The sequence below is a fragment of the Chanodichthys erythropterus genome, chromosome 4 (genome assembly GCF_024489055.1).
Source record: "Chanodichthys erythropterus isolate Z2021 chromosome 4, ASM2448905v1, whole genome shotgun sequence".
NCBI classification, from domain to species: domain Eukaryota; kingdom Metazoa; phylum Chordata; class Actinopteri; order Cypriniformes; family Xenocyprididae; genus Chanodichthys; species Chanodichthys erythropterus.
The window spans coordinates 26,687,435-26,709,199 of record NC_090224.1 but is presented as its reverse complement, the minus strand read 5'-3'; the positions used below and the strand labels follow the sequence as shown (position 1 = coordinate 26,709,199).

General features: G+C 41.1%; 1 protein-coding gene across 4 annotated transcripts in view; it reads right to left on the bottom strand.

Moving 5' to 3' along the window:
• The window catches only part of nrxn3b (neurexin 3b), a 605,102-nt gene that overhangs the window by 380,800 nt on the left and 202,537 nt on the right, over positions 1–21,765 (bottom strand). For all 4 annotated transcript variants that reach the window (XM_067384646.1, XM_067384647.1, XM_067384648.1 and 1 more), the window contains one exon: positions 20,881–21,264. In XM_067384646.1, the coding sequence (XP_067240747.1) occupies positions 20,881–21,264 (384 nt within the window). The remainder of the gene's footprint in view (positions 1–20,880; positions 21,265–21,765) is intronic.

Here is a 21,765-nt window from a genome sequence, read left to right as displayed (position 1 = left end):
TAAATAACACTGATATAAGTGATCACTCGGATTTAGACCTATATTGTATTTATAAAAAGCGTTCACAGGCAGATTTGCTTTACATATTTCCCCGGTGTCAAAATCAGGCACATCTAAATGTCAAGAAACACGATTCCTGACTTAATGTCAATATCCATGGATTAGGTTTCTTGGACAAGTTGTAAGGAACACTACTGAGCCCCAACCTTTAGCGTAATTGTGTTTTACTTGCATTTTCACAGTTTCCCCTATTAAATCCAGTCATGCAGCAGGCTCTTTTGCCACTCAATCCAGCTGAGAGAGCATGTTCCGGTGGGAAAGTGACGTCAATGCATACCCTCTGTTGATGCACCACTGAGTGTGTGTATGTTGCTGTGTTTGTCTTAGCAACCACTCTCAGTAACATAAACATATGTTTGTTCTCTTTTGATTTTGTTCATTGAAGCTTACTGCATTATGTAGAAGAGTATTGTGAGAGAAATATCGAGTGACCAGTGTATTACCTGCATTCAGATTTAGCATTTTCCTTCAGGTCAGTCCTATGTTCATAATAAACAATCCATTTGAATGTCCGCTGCGATCTTGTCCTTTTAACATTTAATGGGTTTTCTCATGCCCTGCTGACACTGACAGCACTAGTCAAAGCATTTGTCATTTGCGTCTTGTTCCATGTTTACAACAAGTTTCAATATAAAAGTCTTTGCTTCTGAGTGACTTGCTCATAAAGACAATCATTTCCGCCATCTAATGGTGTAATATATGTAACTTCTGTTGCTGTTCACGGCCAGTGACTATTTTTTCCAGAGGAAGGAAGGCTTTTAATGATTTTACTTCATGAAAGTTGCATTGATACATATTTTTTTGGCTTTAATAGTTGTATTGTGTGGTTACCATTTTATAAAAGCAATAAATTGCACTCCACGTCATGCTTAACAACACCCCTTAGCTGTTATAAATCCACGGCTCCTTGGGGCTTATTGCTTTAGCATAAAAGCAAAAATAAATGAATACATTTTTTTTTTTTAAATCATGTGGTTAGTGTATATGGGTCAATTACATGAATGGCATATTTTTGTGTCCAAGTGCATTATTTCCTTTTAAAATAATTTAATAAATTCATGACATATATCTGTCACATATCCTGCGCCTGCTGTTTCCTTCTACTCCCCACCAGAGGTCACCGGTTCACCACTGTGACCTTTTAATGGCACACACAGTCACACATTTCCCACAATTCCTCATCTATGAACCAATCACACACTCACACCTTTTTCCCATCAGTGACACTTTATAAGCTGCATACATACATTGCTGAGTATTGTTTAGCCCTGTATTGCGCCTTGTATTCAACCTTGTCTGTGTGTTTCTTGCCTTGCCTGTGTTTTTGACTTTGGACTGTTTCCTTGATTATGATTGTTTGCTGCCTGCCTTGACCTTTGCCTGTTTTTAGAGTACTCTATGCCTTGCCTTTCCTTATCCTGTTTGCTGGTGTTTGACCTCCTGCCTGTTTGACTATGCTCTTTTAATAAAGCTTGCACTTGGATCTACCACCCTGTCGTTTTGATTCCAAGCGTTACAATATCACTTTATTCTATAAAACCTATTTAGTTTAAATTTATTTTTAGTAAATTTAAATAATACATATTATTTTATCTTTTGTTATCTTAAACCCCAAACATATCAAGTGGTGCAACTGTCTGAACAAATGAACAAAGACTGTTTAAAATGTTTAAACTGTTTGAAATGGTTTCTTAACAATAAGAAATAATAATAATAATAAAAAAAAAATACTATGGCATTTTAGGTTTAAAACCTTTCATATACACATTTTATAAATATCAGTAGTTTTAAAGCTGTTGAGACACTTTTGTCCAGCAATTTGTATATTCTGAAATGTCAAGGTGGCACAACGGCAAACAAGGCTCTTTTATTATGAATTGACAAGGTAATAACAGCAAACATAATGCATAATCCAAAGGTCCCAAACTGTTCCTTGTGGCAGAGTGAAAAGGTTTGTAGATCTATCTCAAATTCTCGTAAAAACTGCTAATTTCAAGTATTGGTAGGCTGGTATACTTTCCATGTCAGGTGGTACAACTACAGTATATGCATATGACAATTTGGTTGTACCAACATGAAAAACAGTTAATACACACACACACACACACACACACACACACACACACACACACACACACACACACCACAATTTTAATATTTATAAACAAGGAGTATTAAGCCCTATTCGGATGGGATTAGTTTTACATGGGGAGGTGGGGGTAAAGTAATTATTACCAGAGCTTCTCAGTGATTTTAGTCCTGTCCGAATGTGCCATCTCGGTAATCATTACGGACAATGTCAGTAAAGATTACGCGACTTTTACCGTCTGTAAAAAGGTCCGGAAAAATTACCTCAGGTAATACTAATCCTGTTCTAATAGACCCGCTGTAAATATGTACGGTAAAATTCTGTCATTTCCTGTTTAAAAGTAGTTTTCTGCACATTTTTCAAGCATGGAAGCACTTGATGAAACATTCATTTGTGTTGTAGGTGGTCGGACAAGTCTGTGGCAAACCTCAAGTATTTTCTACATACCATTCAGTGCAAAAAGAAGATCGAAGCAATTGTCAGAGGCACAAAACTAATTTTATCTTTAGCTAAGTGCCTATTACCATAATAATCCAATCTGAATTTAATTAATAAATTGGACCTGACTGTTATTTATAGTTTTTATATTTAGATTATATGTGTTTTCGCACATTGCATCAGGAAGCAACGTATACCCACATGACGACAGGGAGGTGATGGCAGTGCATAAATCGAGTTACCCCTCCCACTTCTGCTAGTTTTACTGAGATGTCTTGTCCCGTGCGAATTGGCCAATTAATATTACAGACATCCTGAGGTAAAATTACTTTACTCCACCTCCCCACGTAAAACTAATTCCGTCCGAATAGGGCTTTAGAGTATTACTAGACTGTCTGACTTATATCTGCTTACACTTCATTTTGATGCTCCCCAACAGACATTTTCATGATAACACTCTTGGAGCCACCTTACTCTTCGCTGGTGTCATGACAATAAGATGACACTGACTGTCTGCTGTGCAAGAGAATCAAACATAGAGTGTGTGATTCATGGTGACACAATTAAAGTCTGTAAAAACACCTTCTGCAGTGGAAAGACACCTTTTTCCACATGAAATGCCTCATAGACAAATTAAACACAAGCTGTTCTGTTCTCATGATTATTTGATGGGGTGCCAAGTGAATAAGAATTGATTTTCAAACATTCTCTACTTGTTCTTTCTCAAAATTACAAAAAAAATAAACATTAATCAATCTTTAACCAGATTCCTACCCCAAGCTAACACATGCTGTATGTCTGAGTTTGTGTACTTTCTATTGTGGAACACAAAAGGAGATGATGAAAATGTCAAAGTGCTCCTGTTTAATTAAAACAAACTCAAGATGCGTTGCACCAGATATGACGTAAATTGTGATGACACTGAAATCAGAAGTCATATTTCAATGTGCATGACTGTAAATGATATTTGAAAGCTGCCATGAAGAACAAGAATAGCAATTTTGTGTCATCAGGGTTTGAAAAGACATGATGGTGTGTATATGATGGCAACATTATCAATAGTGTGAATTATTCCCCATGAGGTTTAAAAAATTCTAAAAGATTTATTATCTAAATCCTCAATGACAACTGCATACAACTGAGCCGATAACATTGTAGATACCAGTTTCATTATTGTTCCCTTTCATGGGAACATCGACGCTGCGTAAGCGCTTTGGGAACGCCTCTGTGTGTTACGTCTTGAAGCACTCGTGAAATCGAACCAATAGTGTGACGGGACGTCAGAGCGGATGACGTCACGGACCAGGAAACTATAAAGCACCCTTGAGAACAAAGAACGCCAGCTTCTGAAGTCTTCAGCAGCACTCTGTGTTATCGTGTGTCTTATTTGGTGTTGTCTGTCCCTTTATATCTACACAGCAAACAAAATATCTCTTCGTCCGAGGACAAGAGTATTTTAGTTCACCAAGCACATATAATATATACATATATATATTGTGAGACACAAATGGCGAGTTCAAGCAAGCAACAGTTTGTTAAGTGCGTTCATCCCTGCCCTCGCTTCATCACGGGCGGGGATACACACGAGATGTGCGTTGCTTGTTTGGGAGTGGAGCATGCACAGGCAGCTCTCGAGGGAGCTGTCTGTGTACATTGTGAAAAACTGACGCTCCGTACACTCCGCTCACGCCGCGCGTTCTTTGACAAGAATAAAGAGGGCGCCGCGGCGAGTGTTCCCCAGGGTTCGGGTCCCGCTGCTGCCGAGGCACAGCGGCGGCTTCAGTCCTGGGGTTCACAGATGGATCTGGCGGAGGGGCTAGAGACGGGTCCTGCCCTATCTCAGCCTTCACCCGCCAGACCCAGTGTCTCTCCCCTGGCTGCGGAAGCACGCGCTGCGGTTTCTTCCCCCAGGGTAGAGGCACCTGCACCGGCGCTTCACTTATCCAGCTCCGAGGAGATGGATGTAGCGAGCGTCGGGGCTGGAGAGGAGGACCCGCCATCCTCATCTCCAGCTCATGAGGAGCTTTTAGATGTTGTGACTCGGGCGGTGGCAAAGTTAAAAATAGAATGGCCAGAAGAAAGATCAGAAGCGCGAACAAAAAGCAAATTGGATGAGCGCTTTCTCCCCGCCCGATCACAGCCTCAGCCCCGGGGATTGCCGTTTTTTCACGATCTCCACACCGAGGTGTCGAGATCGTGGCACAAGCCAGCATAATTTCGTGTTTACAACCCACAAACCACTCTATATAGTAATATAGTAGGAGGTAAACAGCACGGTTATGGGGCGATGCCTCAGGTTGAGGAGACGCTCGCGAGCTATCTCTCGCCTGAGACAGCATCGTCCCTAAAATCCCCGACTTTGCCCACCAGACCCCTGCGTACAACATCAGCGCTGGTGGGCAGGGCTTATGCCTCAGCAGGTCAGGCGGCCGCATGTCTCCACACTATGGCCATCCTCCAGGCATATCAAGCCGACCTGCTGGGGGAGATAGACGAGAGTGGCGAGGCGACTTTTGACGCTATCCAAGAGCTCAGGAAGGCTACCGACTTATCTCTCCGGGCCACCAAGGAGACGGCAAAATCAATAGGCCGCTCTATGGCAGCCCTGGTGGCCACGGAGAGACATTTATGGCTCAACTTATCAGATATAAAAGAGCGAGATAAGTCTGTGCTTCTAGATGCACCTGTGTCTCCCCTGGGCCTCTTCGGCGACTCGGTTACATCTGTCGTTGAGAGGTTCCAGGAGGCAAAAAGACAGTCGGCGGCCTTCCAAAAGTTCCTCCCTCGCCGCTCTGCCGAGGTTGCTGAGCGGGAGCAGCCTCGGCCGTCTACAAGCTCCTCGACTGCGCATAGAGCGCAACAGAAACAAAGTGTTGCCACCCGTGCTCCCCCGCAAAGATCTTGGGGACCGGGGAGGGCAACGCAAGCGAAGCCTTCCAAGGGTAAGACAGATCTGCGGACTGTCATTATCGCGAGGAAGGCTTCGAAGAAGTCCTGACGTCAGGGGTTCAGGACTTCTGAGGGCATCCCCCTCCGAAGAGGGTCTTGTAAAATTAAAATCTATAATACTAACCCCTCTTCGGCGCCCTCAGGGGGCCGTTCTGCCAACCCCGCCGTCTCGTGCGTTACGGGGCGCAGCGGCCCCCACCGACCCTCTGAGGAGGGCCGGTCAGCGCTTGATTCGACTTCTTCCTGCCGGTGCGCCGCTCCAGGGCGTCGAGCCAAGTGCTCAAAAAACACCAGAGACCAGCCTCGAGAGGTTGGTTCCCTTAGTAGAATTTTTGGAAGAATGGAAACGTCTTCCCAATATTTCTCAGTGGGTACTGCAGATGATAGAAAAGGGTTACAAAATACAATTCGGGTCTCGCCCGCCCCAGTTCAACGGGGTCCTCCCTACAGTGGTGGGCCCCCAGCAGTCTCTGGTCATGGAACAAGAAGTTATGACACTTTTGCAAAAAGGAGCTATCGAGAGGGTTCCTCCTCCCGGCAAACAGTCAGGGTTTTACAGCCGCTACTTCATAGTTCCGAAGAAGGATGGAGGGTTGCGTCCTATTCTAGATTTACGCATGTTAAATCGCTCAGTACAAAAGCTCAAGTTCAAGATGCTTACACTCAGACAGATCACCACACAGATCAGGTCCGAGGACTGGTTCGTGACAATAGATCTGAAAGACGCGTACTTTCATGTGTCAATCCATCCTTCACACTGGAAGTTCCTCAGGTTCGCTTTCGGGGCGAAGCTTACCAATACAAGGTTCTTCCGTTCGGCCTATCTCTTTCACCCCGCACCTTCACAAAGTGCGTGGATGCGGCTCTGGCTCCGCTGAGACTCCAGGGCATCCGCGTGCTGAATTATATCGACGACTGGTTGATTCTGGCTCAATCAGAGTAACAGGCAGTTCAACATCGAGATGTAGTTCTGTCACACATGAGAAGGTTAGGGTTGAGACTCAATACCAAGAAGAGTGTGCTTCTTCCAGCTCAAACTACCAGCTATCTAGGGGTAGTTTGGAATTCCACGACGATGCAGGCACATCTGTCTCCTGCCCGGGTGAATTCTATTCTCTCAACCATGAAAGGGGTGAAATTAGGCCAGTCACTCACTGTAAAACAGTTTCAGAAACTGTTAGGTCTGATGGCAGCCGCTTCCAACGTGATACCTTTTGGTCTGCTGCACATGAGACCGTTACAGTGGTGGCTCAGAACCAGGGGGTTTTCTCCGAGGGGAAATCCTTTTCGCACAATCAAGGTCACGCGGCGATGCCTTCGTGCCTTGGCAGTGTGGAAGAAACCCTGGTTTCTGTCCCAAGGTCCTGTGTTGGGGGCTCCTTGTCGTCGCAAAATGCTAACGACGGATGCGTCTCTCACAGGCTGGGGGGCGATCATGAGTGGTCGCTCAGCTCAGGGTCTTTGGGGGGACCATCATCGTTCCTGGCACATAAATCAGCTGGAGATGATGGCGGTATTTCGAGCACTCAAATACTTCCTCCCAGACCTAAGGGGCCATCACGTGTTAGTTCGTACAGACAACATGTCGGTGGTCTCCTATATCAACCATCAGGGGGGTCTGAGGTCTCGCCAGCTGAGATCCTCCTATGGTCCCAGGGGAAATTTCTCTCTCTGAGAGCAGCTTATATCCCGGGACATCAAAATGTGGGGGCAGACATCCTGTCGAGGCAGGGGCCGAGGCCCGGGGAATGGAGGCTCCACCCCGAGGTGGTGGAGCTGATATGGAAGAATTTCGGTCGCGCAGAAGTCGACTTGTTTGCCTCGAAAGAGACGTCTCATTGCCCGTTGTGGTATTCTTTGACCCATCCAGCCCCTCTGGGGCTGGATGCTATGGTACAGACGTGGCCGAGGCTGCGTCTGTACGCATTTCCCCCGATCGCTCTGCTCCCCGGAGTTCTGGAGAGGGTTCGACGGGACGGGGTCCGTCTAATATTGGTATTATATACCAATATCTCAACCGAGGTTGTAGAGACCATTCTCCACTCCAGAGCTCCATCCACGAGAAAACTCTTTGACCCATCCAGCCCCTCTGGGGCTGGATGCTATGGTACAGACGTGGCCGAGGCTGCGTCTGTACGCATTTCCCCCGATCGCTCTGCTCCCCGGAGTTCTGGAGAGGGTTCGACGGGACGGGGTCCGTCTAATATTGGTATTATATACCAATATCTCAACCGAGGTTGTAGAGACCATTCTCCACTCCAGAGCTCCATCCACGAGAAAACTTTATGCGTATAAGTGGAAGCTGTTTGCTACTTGGTGTAGCCGACTACAGGTGGATCCGTTCCACTCCTCCATCAGTCATGTACTGCAATTTCTCCAAGAAAAATTCTCGGACGGTTTAACCCCTTCTACATTGAAGGTATATATTGCAGCGATTTCTGCTTATCACGCTAAAATAGAAGGCGTTTCTGTGGGTAGAAACCCTTTGGTCATACGTTTTCTCCGTGGTACTCAGAGGCTGAGGCCTGTGGTACGCACAAAAACTCCGTCCTGGGACCTAGCCATTGTGTTGGAAGGGTTAGCTGCGGCTCCCTTTGAACCTTTGGAAGAAGTGTCTGAGAAGTTTCTCACTTTGAAAACCATATTTCTTCTGGCCATAACATCTCTCAAAAGAATTGGAGATTTACAAGCACTATCCGTTGCTCCTTCATGTCTAGACTTTGCACCTGGAATGGTCAAAGCTTTTCTGCATCCGAGACCTGGGTATATTCCCAAGGTCCCTACAAGTGTCCCGGGGCTGATTGTGCTGCAGGCCTTTTGTCCTCCACCTTTTGCAAATGCGGATCAGGAAAAACTAAATCTGCTCTGCCCAGTGAGGGCTTTAGATGCTTACGTCCACAGAGCTGCCCTGTGGCGAAAATCTGAACAATTATTTGTATGTTACGGATCTCCTAACAAAGGAGGTCCGGCGTCCAAGCAGAGAATGAGTAAGTGGGTGGTCGAGGCCATCTCGCTTGCCTATGAGTCTTCCGGGCAGCCTTCTCCATTGGCTGTCCGGGCACATTCCACCAGGGGTATGGCTGCCTCAAAGGCTTTGATGTCAGGGGTTCCCCTCAATGACATATGTGAGGCTGCTGGGTGGTCGTCTCAGCATACCTTTATTAGGTTCTATAACCTTGATTTGGGCTCCACTCCAGGGTCCTCAGTACTGTCGTCCTGAAGAGATAACAGACATGCATTTGGTCCTATGGCCTAGTTGGGATAGCGTTCCCAAAGCGCTTACGCAGCGTCGATGTTCCCATGAAAGGGAACGTCTCGGGTTACATCTGTAACCCTGGTTCCCTGAATAAGGGAACGAGACGCTGCGTAGCTTAGCCATACTCCCAGCACGCCTGTGAGCGTCTGCTTCATCCCTATTTCAGAAGCTGGCGTTCTTTGTTCTCAAGGGTGCTTTATAGTTTCCTGGTCCGTGACGTCATCCGCTCTGACGTCCCGTCACACTATTGGTTCGATTTCACGAGTGCTTCAAGACGTAACACACAGAGGCGTTCCCAAAGCGCTTACGCAGCGTCTCGTTCCCTTATTCAGGGAACCAGGGTTACAGATGTAACCCGAGACGTTCTTTGTTCACTTTTAGCGCTACGTAGAATTTTTGTATAGTAGATGAGATGTGGAACAAAAGCCAAATGGCGGTGAATGAAGATTAGGCTTTTTGTTTGCAAATGTGCTGGCCTTTGCATTTTTCATCCCAGATAACTGCATCTCTGCCCTTGATTCAAATAAGAAGCTCTGCTTTACAGCTCAGACTCTGCAGTGCTGATCTTACCACATTCGTCAACCTAGAATAAAGGGTCGTCTTTTGAACTATTATTCATGTGCTCTACCTGAACAGCGGATAGAAGATAAATGAGCATCCAAATATTGAGCTGTTAGCTAGATTTCATCGTTATTCTAGACTAGTGGTCTAGAATTTTATATTATTTTTTTATGAAATACAATGACTTAAAGGGGTCATATTGTGGAAAAAAAGTATGTGTCATTGCTAAACCATTCCATTCCGAGCCGATCTAGCCCAGTCGGTTCAGATATGGTTTCATTTTCCACTGTGGGGCTGATAACTGAACTCTTTGGAATGTAATACAAATGCATCAGTCATTGCCTTGGTAATGCAGTTTACAGACATTTACAGACAGTATGAGATGTGGATATGGAGGATAATCAGATATTTATTTTATTTTTTATTAACTTGTGCTTACTTTGATTAAATAGCACACTTGGCCAGCTACAGAGAAACTATAGCCAGGCAACAGACAAGTGACCAATCCTGAGTGTCGACATCACACACACATTCTACCACCACAGTTCAGCACCATTTTAGCCAACCGTGCTGAGAATTCTGGCCGGGAGCAGTTTGTAATCATGCCGTGCCAAACCAAGCACAAGTGGAAATATAACTGGAACTGTTCCTTACTGTGTTTAGTACCATTCAGTTAGACGGTGGAAAAGTTGTTTTATTCACTAACCACTTGCAAACCAGTTTAACTAGATTCTGCACAGTGTAGTCTATTGGACTTTTAAGTCTATTCAGTAGGGCTGGGTATTGACACAAGTTTCATGATCAGCTTTCGATTCGATTCGATTAGATTCCGATTCAATTCAGTTCGAATTAATATTGATTACTTTGTATATATATATATTATATATATATATATATATATATATATATATATATATATATATATATATATATATATATATATATATCAGGTACAGTACATGACAAATTTTCTCAAGGAAAAAAAAACCTCTCAATTAATGCTAAACTACTGTATACATGTAAGTCAGTTGGTACTACATTACTACAGTATATAATATTGAAGGTTAAAATGAACTGATTTGTACTTACATTACACTCAAGGAAGTTTTTATAATAATAAAGTTACAATACTAATACTTTACAATCACATAATTATATTTCTACTCCAATGTAAACATTTTAAATGGTGGCTGTCAAAAAAACTTCATAAAAACTTGACGGATTAATTTAAATGTGCATTAAATATTGAAGAACATTAAACATTGTAATGAACATGTAACAGTGTATATTTAGCAAAATTATCCACTCTATTTTTTAATTTTTCTAAAATTAATTTTTTCTAGATGACTAACGAGTTTGTGGTCACTGAATATGGTTTTCCTTATTCCTTAAATGTGATGTTACGTGACACATTTTAAGCTGTTTTATTCACGTCTTTCAGCAGTTGAAACACTGAGTGATTACATGAGACATGATTCGGATTTCGGTAAGTTGTACTCTATTTATTTTGTGCTGTAACTGGTATTAAAGTGGAGGAGATGGTCAGTTCGTGCGCGCTTCGCATTGACGCCAAAACAGTACTTATTTTTTGAATTTCACAATAAAATGGACAGAATTTGAAATCAGAGACTTTGTGTCATGTCAAAAGTAACAATGCACAAAGCTTATTGTGATTTATTGGAGCACTACAATGTTCCGTTTATTCATCAACTGAAAACAGGATGGACTAATTGATTCTTGGGATTTAGGAATCGATATCGGTTTGTAAAAATGAGAATCAATTAAAATCGAGAAAACAATATATTTTTTTTACCCAGCCATATTAATCAGGATTCTAGATTGCAGTGGTGGATTGATGCTGTACAGTTTTAATAAAGTATGGCAGATCTTGGTAGTCTGTTTCATGCCTCACAACCTAGAACTCAGAACAGCCCTGCAAGATGGGGAATTGCACCCTGCAAACTGCATTCAGCACCTTTTTTTGTTAATTGCTTTATTGAATCACACACTAAAACAGATGCAATTAAACACATAAAACCAACAGGTGCAACCCAATCTTAATGAATGATAGCCACTTTAAGGTAAACTATAGATGTAATGTATGTTAAGATATAGTTATTAAAAACTAACTCATTTAACAGTAAACAACAGCACACATTGTCTTCTAATGATGTGTGCTACAGCTGAATAATAAAACTGAATAATAATAGGTGATACAAAGAAAGGAGTGAAGGAGTCTTCTAAGATCAGTGTCACAATGAAGGTGTTTGTCAGCCTAAGGAGAAGACGAATGCTCACACTTCTCCTTACACAGGAGAGTGTATTTCTGTGTGTGGGAGAGAGAGAGAGAGAGAGAGAGAGAGAGAGAGAGAGAGAGAGAGAGAGAGAGAGACTAGGGCTATTTTTGCTGAGAAAATGTGAAAACATTTTTTATGGTTAAGTTCCCTCTTCCAGCTATTCCAAAAGCAACTTCTTCTAATATGTCCAATAATAAATTGACAATTTATTCCCAATGATAAAGAAGCAGTTAAGGCAGGTATTTGCATATTTCCATGGCCTAATCGAATAATTAAATTCATAATTTAAGATGCTGTAGTGTTTAGTGTATGCTGTTCATTAATATTAGTTATGGGATGCCTTTATCAGAACAAAGTAATAAAGAAACACAAATCTAATCTGATAGTTCAGAGATATATCTATATAACCTGGGGAAAGCAATTTCTCAGCATGCTGCTATGATTACTCAATGATGTAAACATATTTTTCATGTTAAATCAATACAGAAATGTTCCAGGTTAAATACAACATAAGTACAATCAACAGCATTTTTACAAACTGAGCGCATTGGAATTATTGGAATTACAATTTCTGCTAACCTCAGGGTTCCCTTAAAGGAATGTTCTGTGTTAAATAAAAATAAGATCTATAAACATCTGTAGCTTGCTGTCAATTACCACACAAAATCATTTTGACTCATCTCAGTTAAAACAAACAAATTAAATGCTACAATGGTGCTTGCCAAGTGTACTCCACAATACTCTATGAAGTAACACTAAAAGTGGAAATATGGAGAACACAATCATGAGGTATCCTCCCATTTTTGTGAAGGGAACCGTTTTGCAGAGAGACAGAGACTAGCTCACTTCGTATTCCTGTACATATTTGGACTTCAAAGTAACAAAAGATACTTTTTATCGAACACAGGCACACAATAGAGAGGACAGAAAATATGTTGAGAATGGCATAAGATGTTACAAGCCAGGGGCCAGATTCACAAAATTCTTTATAAGAAAGAAGTTTAGAAATCCTTAAGATAAATTTGAAGTTTGTAAGATTGTTCTAGAAAGTGCAATTCTTGAAAAAACCTTAAGTTGAAGCATCACCTGGAAACTCGTTTCCTTCATGGTACTCTGAGGATGAGGCCTGCGGCTCAGGTTAGAATCCTGGCATGGGATCTACACATGGTACTAGAAGGGTTGTCCCTGACACCCTTTGAGCCCTTGGACTCTTACTCTAAAAATGGCATTCTTGCTGGTGCTCACTTTTAGATTTACAGGCTCTGTCAGTTGCATCCTCTTGTCTGGAATTTGCTCCAGGTAAGGTGAAAGCTGTTCTTCAACAAAGGCTGGGTTATATACCTTAAGTACCAACTAATGCAGCCCAGCCCATAGTCCTTCAGGCCTTTCATCCAACATGTTCTCCAACCAATATGCCTAAATAGGTGGTTTGTCACTTTCCTGAAATACGACCCATAGGAGCGTTTACTAAAGTTGCGCCCCTATCGATAACAGGACTCTTTCATTTTAATTAATGAAATACGACCCATATGAGTGTTTGCTAAAGTTGTGCCCCTATCGACAACAGGACACTTTCATTTTAATGCATTGTTCCCTTTTATCTGCGTCATAATTTGGGTTCCGGATATCTCGATTGGCAGAGCATTGCAATATAAAACAATATGCAATCATGTGACCATGCAATCGTGGGTTCGATCCCAGGGAACGCATGTGCTCATAAAGTGCATATGCACTATAAATCACTGAGGGTAGGTTTGAGGGTAGGTTTAGGTGTGGGGTGGGTTTGTAGTTGTTAATAAAAAAATTAGTTTTGCTAAATGGAAATAGGACAAATGGTGTTAAAAGTCCACACACTGCATTTAAATGAACACGCATTCTGATTGGTAACGACAGTCATACGTCATTTCATGACGACAGACATTAACACGACACTGTCATTAATTTTACGCCATATAGAGGGCGCATGACTTTAAAACGTAAATAGGTCGTAATAAGGTGGTTGACAAACAACCTATAGGGTCGTTTTTTTTTTTTTTTTTGGAGGACAGTCTCCTTTCATCTTCCTAATGTGTGAACGTAACAGGAGAAGCTAAAGTTACTCGGTCTGCCTTCGCCTCTTCTAGTCAGAGCACATTCCACACAGAGTATGGCATCATCTAAAGCTTAACTGTCAGGGGCATCCCTCCAAGATGTATTTGATGCGACAGGGTGGTCCTCCCCGCACACCTTTATAAGGTTTTATAGCCTGGACCTGTCAGCTACTCTGGGGTCTCAGGTGTTCTGAGTTGTGCCTAAGCAGCTTCACACTACGGCTGTTACGTGAAATAAGGATAGATGCAATCGCAAGTCAGAAAATCTCATTTATTGAGCTTCACACCAAGTAAACAAAAGCAACAGGTAACCAGCAGCAGGGAGACGGCTACACAGGGACTTCGATGGGCTGAAGAGATGACGGTAAGTGCCAGATAGTTCAAGTGCAAGATGATCGTGCTGGGGTCCGTGGTAGTGAGTGAAAATGTGAAAAATACAACGAAGAACAACAACGGGAAACATGAACATGAAGACTCTTAATCCAACGGAGGCACACACAAGGAAACAGAAGGACATGAACGGAGACTCCAAACAACGATCTGACAACATGAAACGAAAGACCAGGCGTTTATATAGGCAGACAGAGATAGGAAACAGCTGCCGCTGATCACACAATCAGCGGTGACGCCCACATGAAACAATTAACGTGACAGCACGACGTAAACACAGACGACAGAAAGAGACTGCGGATCTACAACCGTGACAATGGCAGGCATTTGTCAGCATAGCAAAATGGGTATTTCTTCCCCAAAATGTCGTCATACAATGCAGTGCAAGTTCCCTCAAACAGAACATCTCAGGTTATGCATGTAACCATGGATCCCTGAGAAGGCAATGAGATGCTGCATCCATTTGCCATACTTCCTACATGACTGGGTGTGGCTTGCTTCAGTCTATCAGAAGCTGATGCTGCTGTGTTGCTGGCTCCCTTTGTAGCTTCCGCATTAAGCTATCATACGCCACAGGATGATGCAGCACCAAGTTGCACACCAAGTTGGATTAGTTGCACACATGCTTCAGGCACTGCCATGCTAAAGGCGCTCCATAAAGTTCCATCATACGACACAGTGTCTCGTTCCCTTCTCAGGGAACCATGGTTACATGTGTAGCCTGAGATGTTTTCCTACCTATTTAGCAAAATACAGCAGCCTTTATTCTCTGTTTTCTCTAGTCAGGTAGCTCAGATTTCAATATTTCGCCTGATTTTCTACTGTCTAATAGCCAAGTTTATTAAAAGCCCAATTTGACAGCTGTGAAGAATTTCATTTTAAGAATGTTAAGAATTTCATTCATAAGAATGATAATAAGTTCACCATTTTTTTTCACACATTGACACACAAAAACAGACTACATACTCCAACAGTATAGCATAAAACTGAATTTTGCACACAGACTTTATTCTATGAATTCACATGAATGGAATATACATTTAAATGCATATTTATGAATATTTTCAATTAAACATTATGCAAGTTGTCTACTCTTTTCAGACCAAGCATACCCTGATCCAACCATGACTATTTTATGAATCCAGCTTTGGGGTACAATGAATAATCAGGAGAGAATGTCTGTCCAAGCATGTGTGTGAAACAGTTTTCTGCTGTTGGTCTATTTACTATTGCAACAAGACATTTCATTTACATCATAGCTGTGAGCATTTTTTTGTTATACTTCCTATTGCTCATTATAGAGAAAATGTTACAGGATAAGAATTTAAGACATACTCATGATGAGCAAATAATATTTTTGCTCTCTGTAAATTTTCTGCTAAAAGCTTATGTTGTCAACTTTTAAGAGTACACCAACATATAATGTAGAGACTGTTAAGACTGTCATGACTTCAAACTTGAGAGATATGGAATAAAGTCACAAAAAATTTGATATGAGATTCATTAATTCAGTCAGGTCTCATGGCAGTGAAAATAGGAGTATGAGTACCTTATAACATTAAAAACCTTCATAAAGCCAAACTATCACCATACTATGGCAAAACGCTATTTGAGCCCACAGCAAATGAACTTGGAAACACAAAGTGTGACACTTCCAGCTCACATCTGTCGGCCTCAGGCCGGCAGCCCAAAACAATTCCTGCAGGGCCCTTAAACAAGAGAGGCTCCAGTGGTTGGGAGAGGAGGCAGTGGGGGGTTGGCATTAACATGTGACTGCGTGTTCTTGACTGCAGGTGGAATGGCGGAGACAGCAGTGCAAGAGGCATGTTAACACATCTACATACACACACACACACTCACACACGCACATGCGTGCACACACACCCACACACATGCACACACACACACACACACACACACACACACACACACACACACACACACACACACACACACACACACACACACACACACACAGAGAGGCCTCCGAGTGTTTCAAAAATAGAGTGCTCTTCAGGACTCAGGCAAGGTTAACAGGATGAGACAGCGTGCTCTCCCTCTGTAGCAAACCACTGCCCGAGAGATTCCTCTTTACATATAGGAACCGCCGCTTCTGTACTTCATTATTACTGCAATGCATTTTTAATGCACCACTCTTCCACACTGCTTTCAGAGTGCTGTGGATTTCTGTAAAAGCCTTTAAAAAAAGTGCCATTATTTACTCAACCATATGCCGTTCCAACCCAGTATTGTCACTTTTAGTTTAGCTCTTGATATTTAGTTTCATTGTTTGTTTTTCTTTGTTTATTTGTTGCCACATTTGTCCGTTCTTTTTGTTTTGTTATGGTTTGCTTTACCTATGTTCCTGCTCTCCTGGGCCCCACATTTAGTGATATCAACTTTGGTTTGTTTAGCTTAAATGAAGATCTGCTGCGCTGATCAAGATCCTCTTTTTTATTCTCACCTTTGTGGAAGCTAACCCTGACACAAGAACGGACTTACACATATGGATCTGCCAACAGTACGTCTCCTCCTCGTCACCCAGGAGGGTTGCTCCCATAGGTTCAATACCCTGAAAGATCACTAATTGCCTTTTACAGAGCTACACTGATTGAAGGCCTCAAAGCAGAACTGCCCTTTGATTGTCTTTGAAACTTTGGGACGCTTTGTGAGTTTATACAGTGGGAACTCTACAATTAAGCAGATCCCCCTTCATAGTGGGTGAGGTGGCAAAGGACCTAGTGGTCCCAGAGCTCAAATTCCGGTGGTCCCAGAGCTCCGAAGTCTTTGGAGTTGGCTGCTCAAAGCTCCGACCATTCAGCTCCACCTTGATCCTCCGAGCCCATGATACCACCTCAGTCCTTTGACCAATTGGCTCCATTGTGGCTGCTTACTCCCTTGGCTCCACCGTGGCCTATCATCCCTCTGGCTCAACCGGGGTCCCTCTTCCTACCATCTCCACCTTGGTTTGACATTACCCTGGTTTCACTGTGGACTTCTGGACCTGTAGCTGTGGTCCCTCCACCCCTTCAGCTCCACCGGGCTCCTCCATCGCACTCGCTCCCTCTAGCTCCACCTTGGTCTCCCGAGCCCTCAGCTCCACATTGATCCTCAGATCCCCTGGCTCCTGGTTATCTGTTCTTGTTTTTGTGTTTATGGTTTGCTTCACCAATTTTCCTGTTCTCCTGAGCCCTGCGTTTAGTGATATCAACTTTGTTGTTTTAGCTTTTAGCAGGGCAAAGAAGATGTGGTACTCTTTGTGGTTCACAAAAATGACAATTACAGAATTATTTGGTGAAACGCATGTCCACTGTTGGTCGTTGTCAGTGAACAAATTTTTCTATTCTGTGGCTGTAAAAATCTGATTATTTTCTAAACATCCACAGAACCAAAAGTGCCCATAGGTGAAAAACAACAACATCAACAAAAACAAAAACATACTACTTATGCTAACTTTTACATTATACATTACTACGTTGCGTAGATTAAAAAAATAAATAAATAAAAAATCTGAAGTTCATCATTTTTTGTGGCTTCTGTGGTTTCCACAACTGAGGCTGAACCATCTGCTAAGCCTTGAAAATTCTTTGTAGAATAAAAAAAGAGGCAATCCACCCATGCTGGGTAAAGATTGCATCCCCAAATAGCCTGAGGAGCAGCTATCTACAGTACAAACTGTCATAAAAAAAAAAAAAAAAAAAAAACACTTAATGCGAGCTTGCTCCTAATTCTGAACACCATGGGAACATTTTCTTGCTCCAAGCCTTGTTCAATTTAACTTCCGGATACTCCAGAGTGAAAAGCGCAGAGAGACAGTCACTAGAAGTGAAAAAGAAATCCTATTAAACCCTCCTGAGAAATGTTACACAAAAACTATAAAATCTCCTACTCAGCTGTAAAGCAGAAACTGCTGTCCACTCAATGTCTGTACAGCCAAAGGCTCATCTATTCTCTCAGCTGTCATTTCAGATATAAAATCCAAAAGCATGTTGTGTAGGAGAAGCTGATCTCAATGAGATTGAGCCTTAACTCTCATTTGTTCTAAAGAACTTAGGTTTGTGTGCTTTGAATTTAGGCAACTGTGTTCTTGAAAAGTGAGATGGTATTGATCATTTGATTCTCTTGAACACTGAAATAACCTCCATTCTAGAGAAAGAGAGAAAGACAGATATACTGGCAAGAAAGGTTTATGTGTGAATTACAGGGGTTTTGGGGTGTCTTGGGGTGCACTTAAGCCACCCTTAAAAAACATAATTTGTGTTAGACCTTTTGAAGACATGATTGTTAAAGTCCTCTCATTTCTTTAAACATTTTTTTCTACAGTAACTTTTTTTTCAATGAGTATAATACTCTACTATGTTGGATACAATGTAATGGTTTGACATATTTCTATGATTTCAATTCAACTATATATTAAATATAAAATAACATTTGTTTGGCCAGACAAAGCCTGACATTGAATATTATAAGTAAAACTAGTGTCAAGATGTCAACTATGTTACCCTGTAGAGCAAACTCCTGAATAACATATTTGTAATGACCTAACTGTGTGAGTGTGCCCACTGATATATTTATATATATATATATATATATATATATATATATATATATATATATATATATATATATATATATATATATATATATATATTATATATTTTATATATATATATATATATATATATATATATATATATATATATATATATATATATATATATATATATATATATATATATATATATATATATACATACATATATATATATATATATATATATATATATATATATATATATATATTTTTTTTTTTTCCCATAGATTTTTTTCAACCTTCTATCATAATCATAATTAAACCTTCTATATGTCAGAGGAGACTGACTGAGTGTGTCTGTGCATGAACTAACAGTGTGAGCAATAGTTCTAAATGTGTCCAGTTAACTATATATATATATATATATATATATATATATACTTTTATATATATACTTTTTTTTAATAACTAGAATGCTACGTCTTATATCCTTCTAGGGCATATTTTATATACATATTTATATAGGCTGGATATTGCATAAAATCTCTTTAAATTACTTAATTATCTTTAAGCCAGATTTCTGATTAAAAACAACAACAACAACAACAACAACAACAATAAACAGTCCTTTCCTTAGTATCCGTACTGAGAATTTCATATAGATATCTGCAAAAAAATACCATTAAATTGTTCAAAACAGTCACTGTACATATCCAGAACAGATAAATGAACCCTTTAATGTTACTTGAAGTGAAGTGCTTAATCAGTGTGTGCATGGCATACAATTTGCCCATAACATAGCTGACAAATTCACAAAGGAAAACATCCTTCCCTTGTAATACCAAAATGGTGTTTATATGGTTATTTTTTTTTTTTTTTTTTAATTCATTCATTTTTTTAGTGTGGCCTGCATGTGCAAAACGTTTTGGGTCACTGCACAAAACAGTTTTTATTCTACATATTATATAACGACTATTTCCACGTGCTCAAACATATCCACCAAAAGTGGTTGTTTGAAAACCAAAACCCACAATACTCTTATATAGTGCACTATTTGAGGGGACAGCCATTCTCAGTATTGGTGTCCGCAACTATGGTAGACTTTATTGAGTATATTCATTCAACCCCATGATGCATTGCGATAATGAGTGTACAACCAGTGTACAATTATTGGCTATATACAATTCCTGTAATGCACTATGAGGGTTATATTGAATAAATTCTCGCCAGAAGATAGCATTCACAGAGAAATTATATGGGTGTACATTAAGCTCCTTTTTATTTTTTTTAATTAAAATGTTTAATTTTGGTTGTGCAAACAGGATAAAAATGTACACTGGCAGCTTTTTTGTTTAGTTTTATAATTAACACAACAAGCACAAACTACACAAAAGTGTCACCCCCTCTAAGTGTCTGAATTTGCGAGTGTGTAGTGTATTTTCATCTGCTGCTAAATAGACAATTGCTAACAAATGTATACCTGTAAATGTTAACTTAGCAACAGTAAGACAATTTATTTTTGGGCATTTTGAGACTAATCGCATCAATGACCACCTTGTGCCAGTTCCAAATTCAATGGATGATGCATATTTTCCTTCCAGTCTCATTAATGGATAATGATTATTTTATGCTTTCAGATATTTTTATGATTAAATGACATAATATTCAATCATGACAACTATCTGAAAAGATTTAGATTTAGTCAATGTTAATGTTGATGCATGTTAATGTGTTTGGTCTTGGTGGAATAGATCTGATACCCTGCTGCTGCTATTACAGAGCGAATATGAACTTCTAATAGATACACAGACACACTGCTGTGAGCATGCAAGGTATGCTGCTGCATCAATAGTCATACATAAATCCCATAGCAGATCTAGTCAGGTAGAGCTGGTGGAGGTAGAGGGTTTCAGAGGAACTTAGAATGTCCACTGCAAGATCAGCTTACAGCGAACACTGAACCAGGCAATTTAAATTTTGAGCAAGCAATCACATTTGCTGCAGAATCATCAGATGCCAACCAGCTTCTGCCATGTTGTAGACGTGATTGCATGCAGATTGCATTACATTAAAGAATGCAGGTTATATTGTCCACTTGCTACCATACTCTTAGTCTCAGCCTCTGAGGGTAAGCCCATAAGCCCCCTACAGCCAAGTGGCAGACAAAAATTCAGGCTACGCAAGACTACCCTGCTCTCAACAATGGCATGACTCACCTCTCTCACAGGTTCGCTCCCAATATCCAGTTCCGGTGCAGTCACAGATGAAGCGATTCCAGCCCTCTTTGCAGATTCCGTTGTTTTTGCAGGGGTTGCTGTCGCACTGTTTGCCTGTTACTTTGCTGCAGGATGACTTGATTCCAATTCCGTTCTGGGCCTCTGCAATCTGACGAATGTCTTTACTGCGTCCATCTATGAAGAGATCACGGATGCAGCCCACATAGCCATAGTTCAGCATAGCAGTCCACAGTTCGGTGGGAAGAACCAGGCCAACACGGTTGTCTGGGAGACCTCCAAGATATAGGTCACCCTCCAGGTCTAGAATCTCATTCTCTCCACTTGCGGTGAATGGAGTCCGACGGCTGTTCACAGAGATGATACCTGTTCAAAACAAAAACAAGCTGTCAAAAATGACAAAATAAGCTCAGCCAAAGAAGGCAGCAGCAGAGACATTTCATGTTTATTATAAAAAATATTTGACCACACAATGCTGCTAACTATACAGAGTATTCCAGAGAACAGTGTAATAAATATAGATATAGATAGATATGTGCATGTTTGTGTATGTATGTGAGTTAAGGTGTTCTGACACACTGATGCATTAAAGGATACAGGCAGGCAGGAATTTCAAAATAGAAACATCAATATAGTCCAGTGTGGAGGCAGTGGCAGATTGAGGGGGCATTCTGAGTTCTTCCACTGGTCTGTATTATGCAAGTATTCTTGGTCTCTCAACACCCACATGTCTATATATCTGCCTCAGCCTTTTGCTGCTGAGAAATACAAGTTTCTAGGGACTTCCATGATGGCTATTAATCAGACAAGGAGCCAAATTGCCATCTCTAAATAGATATACAGTAGGGTCGGGAAAAAAACTATTAA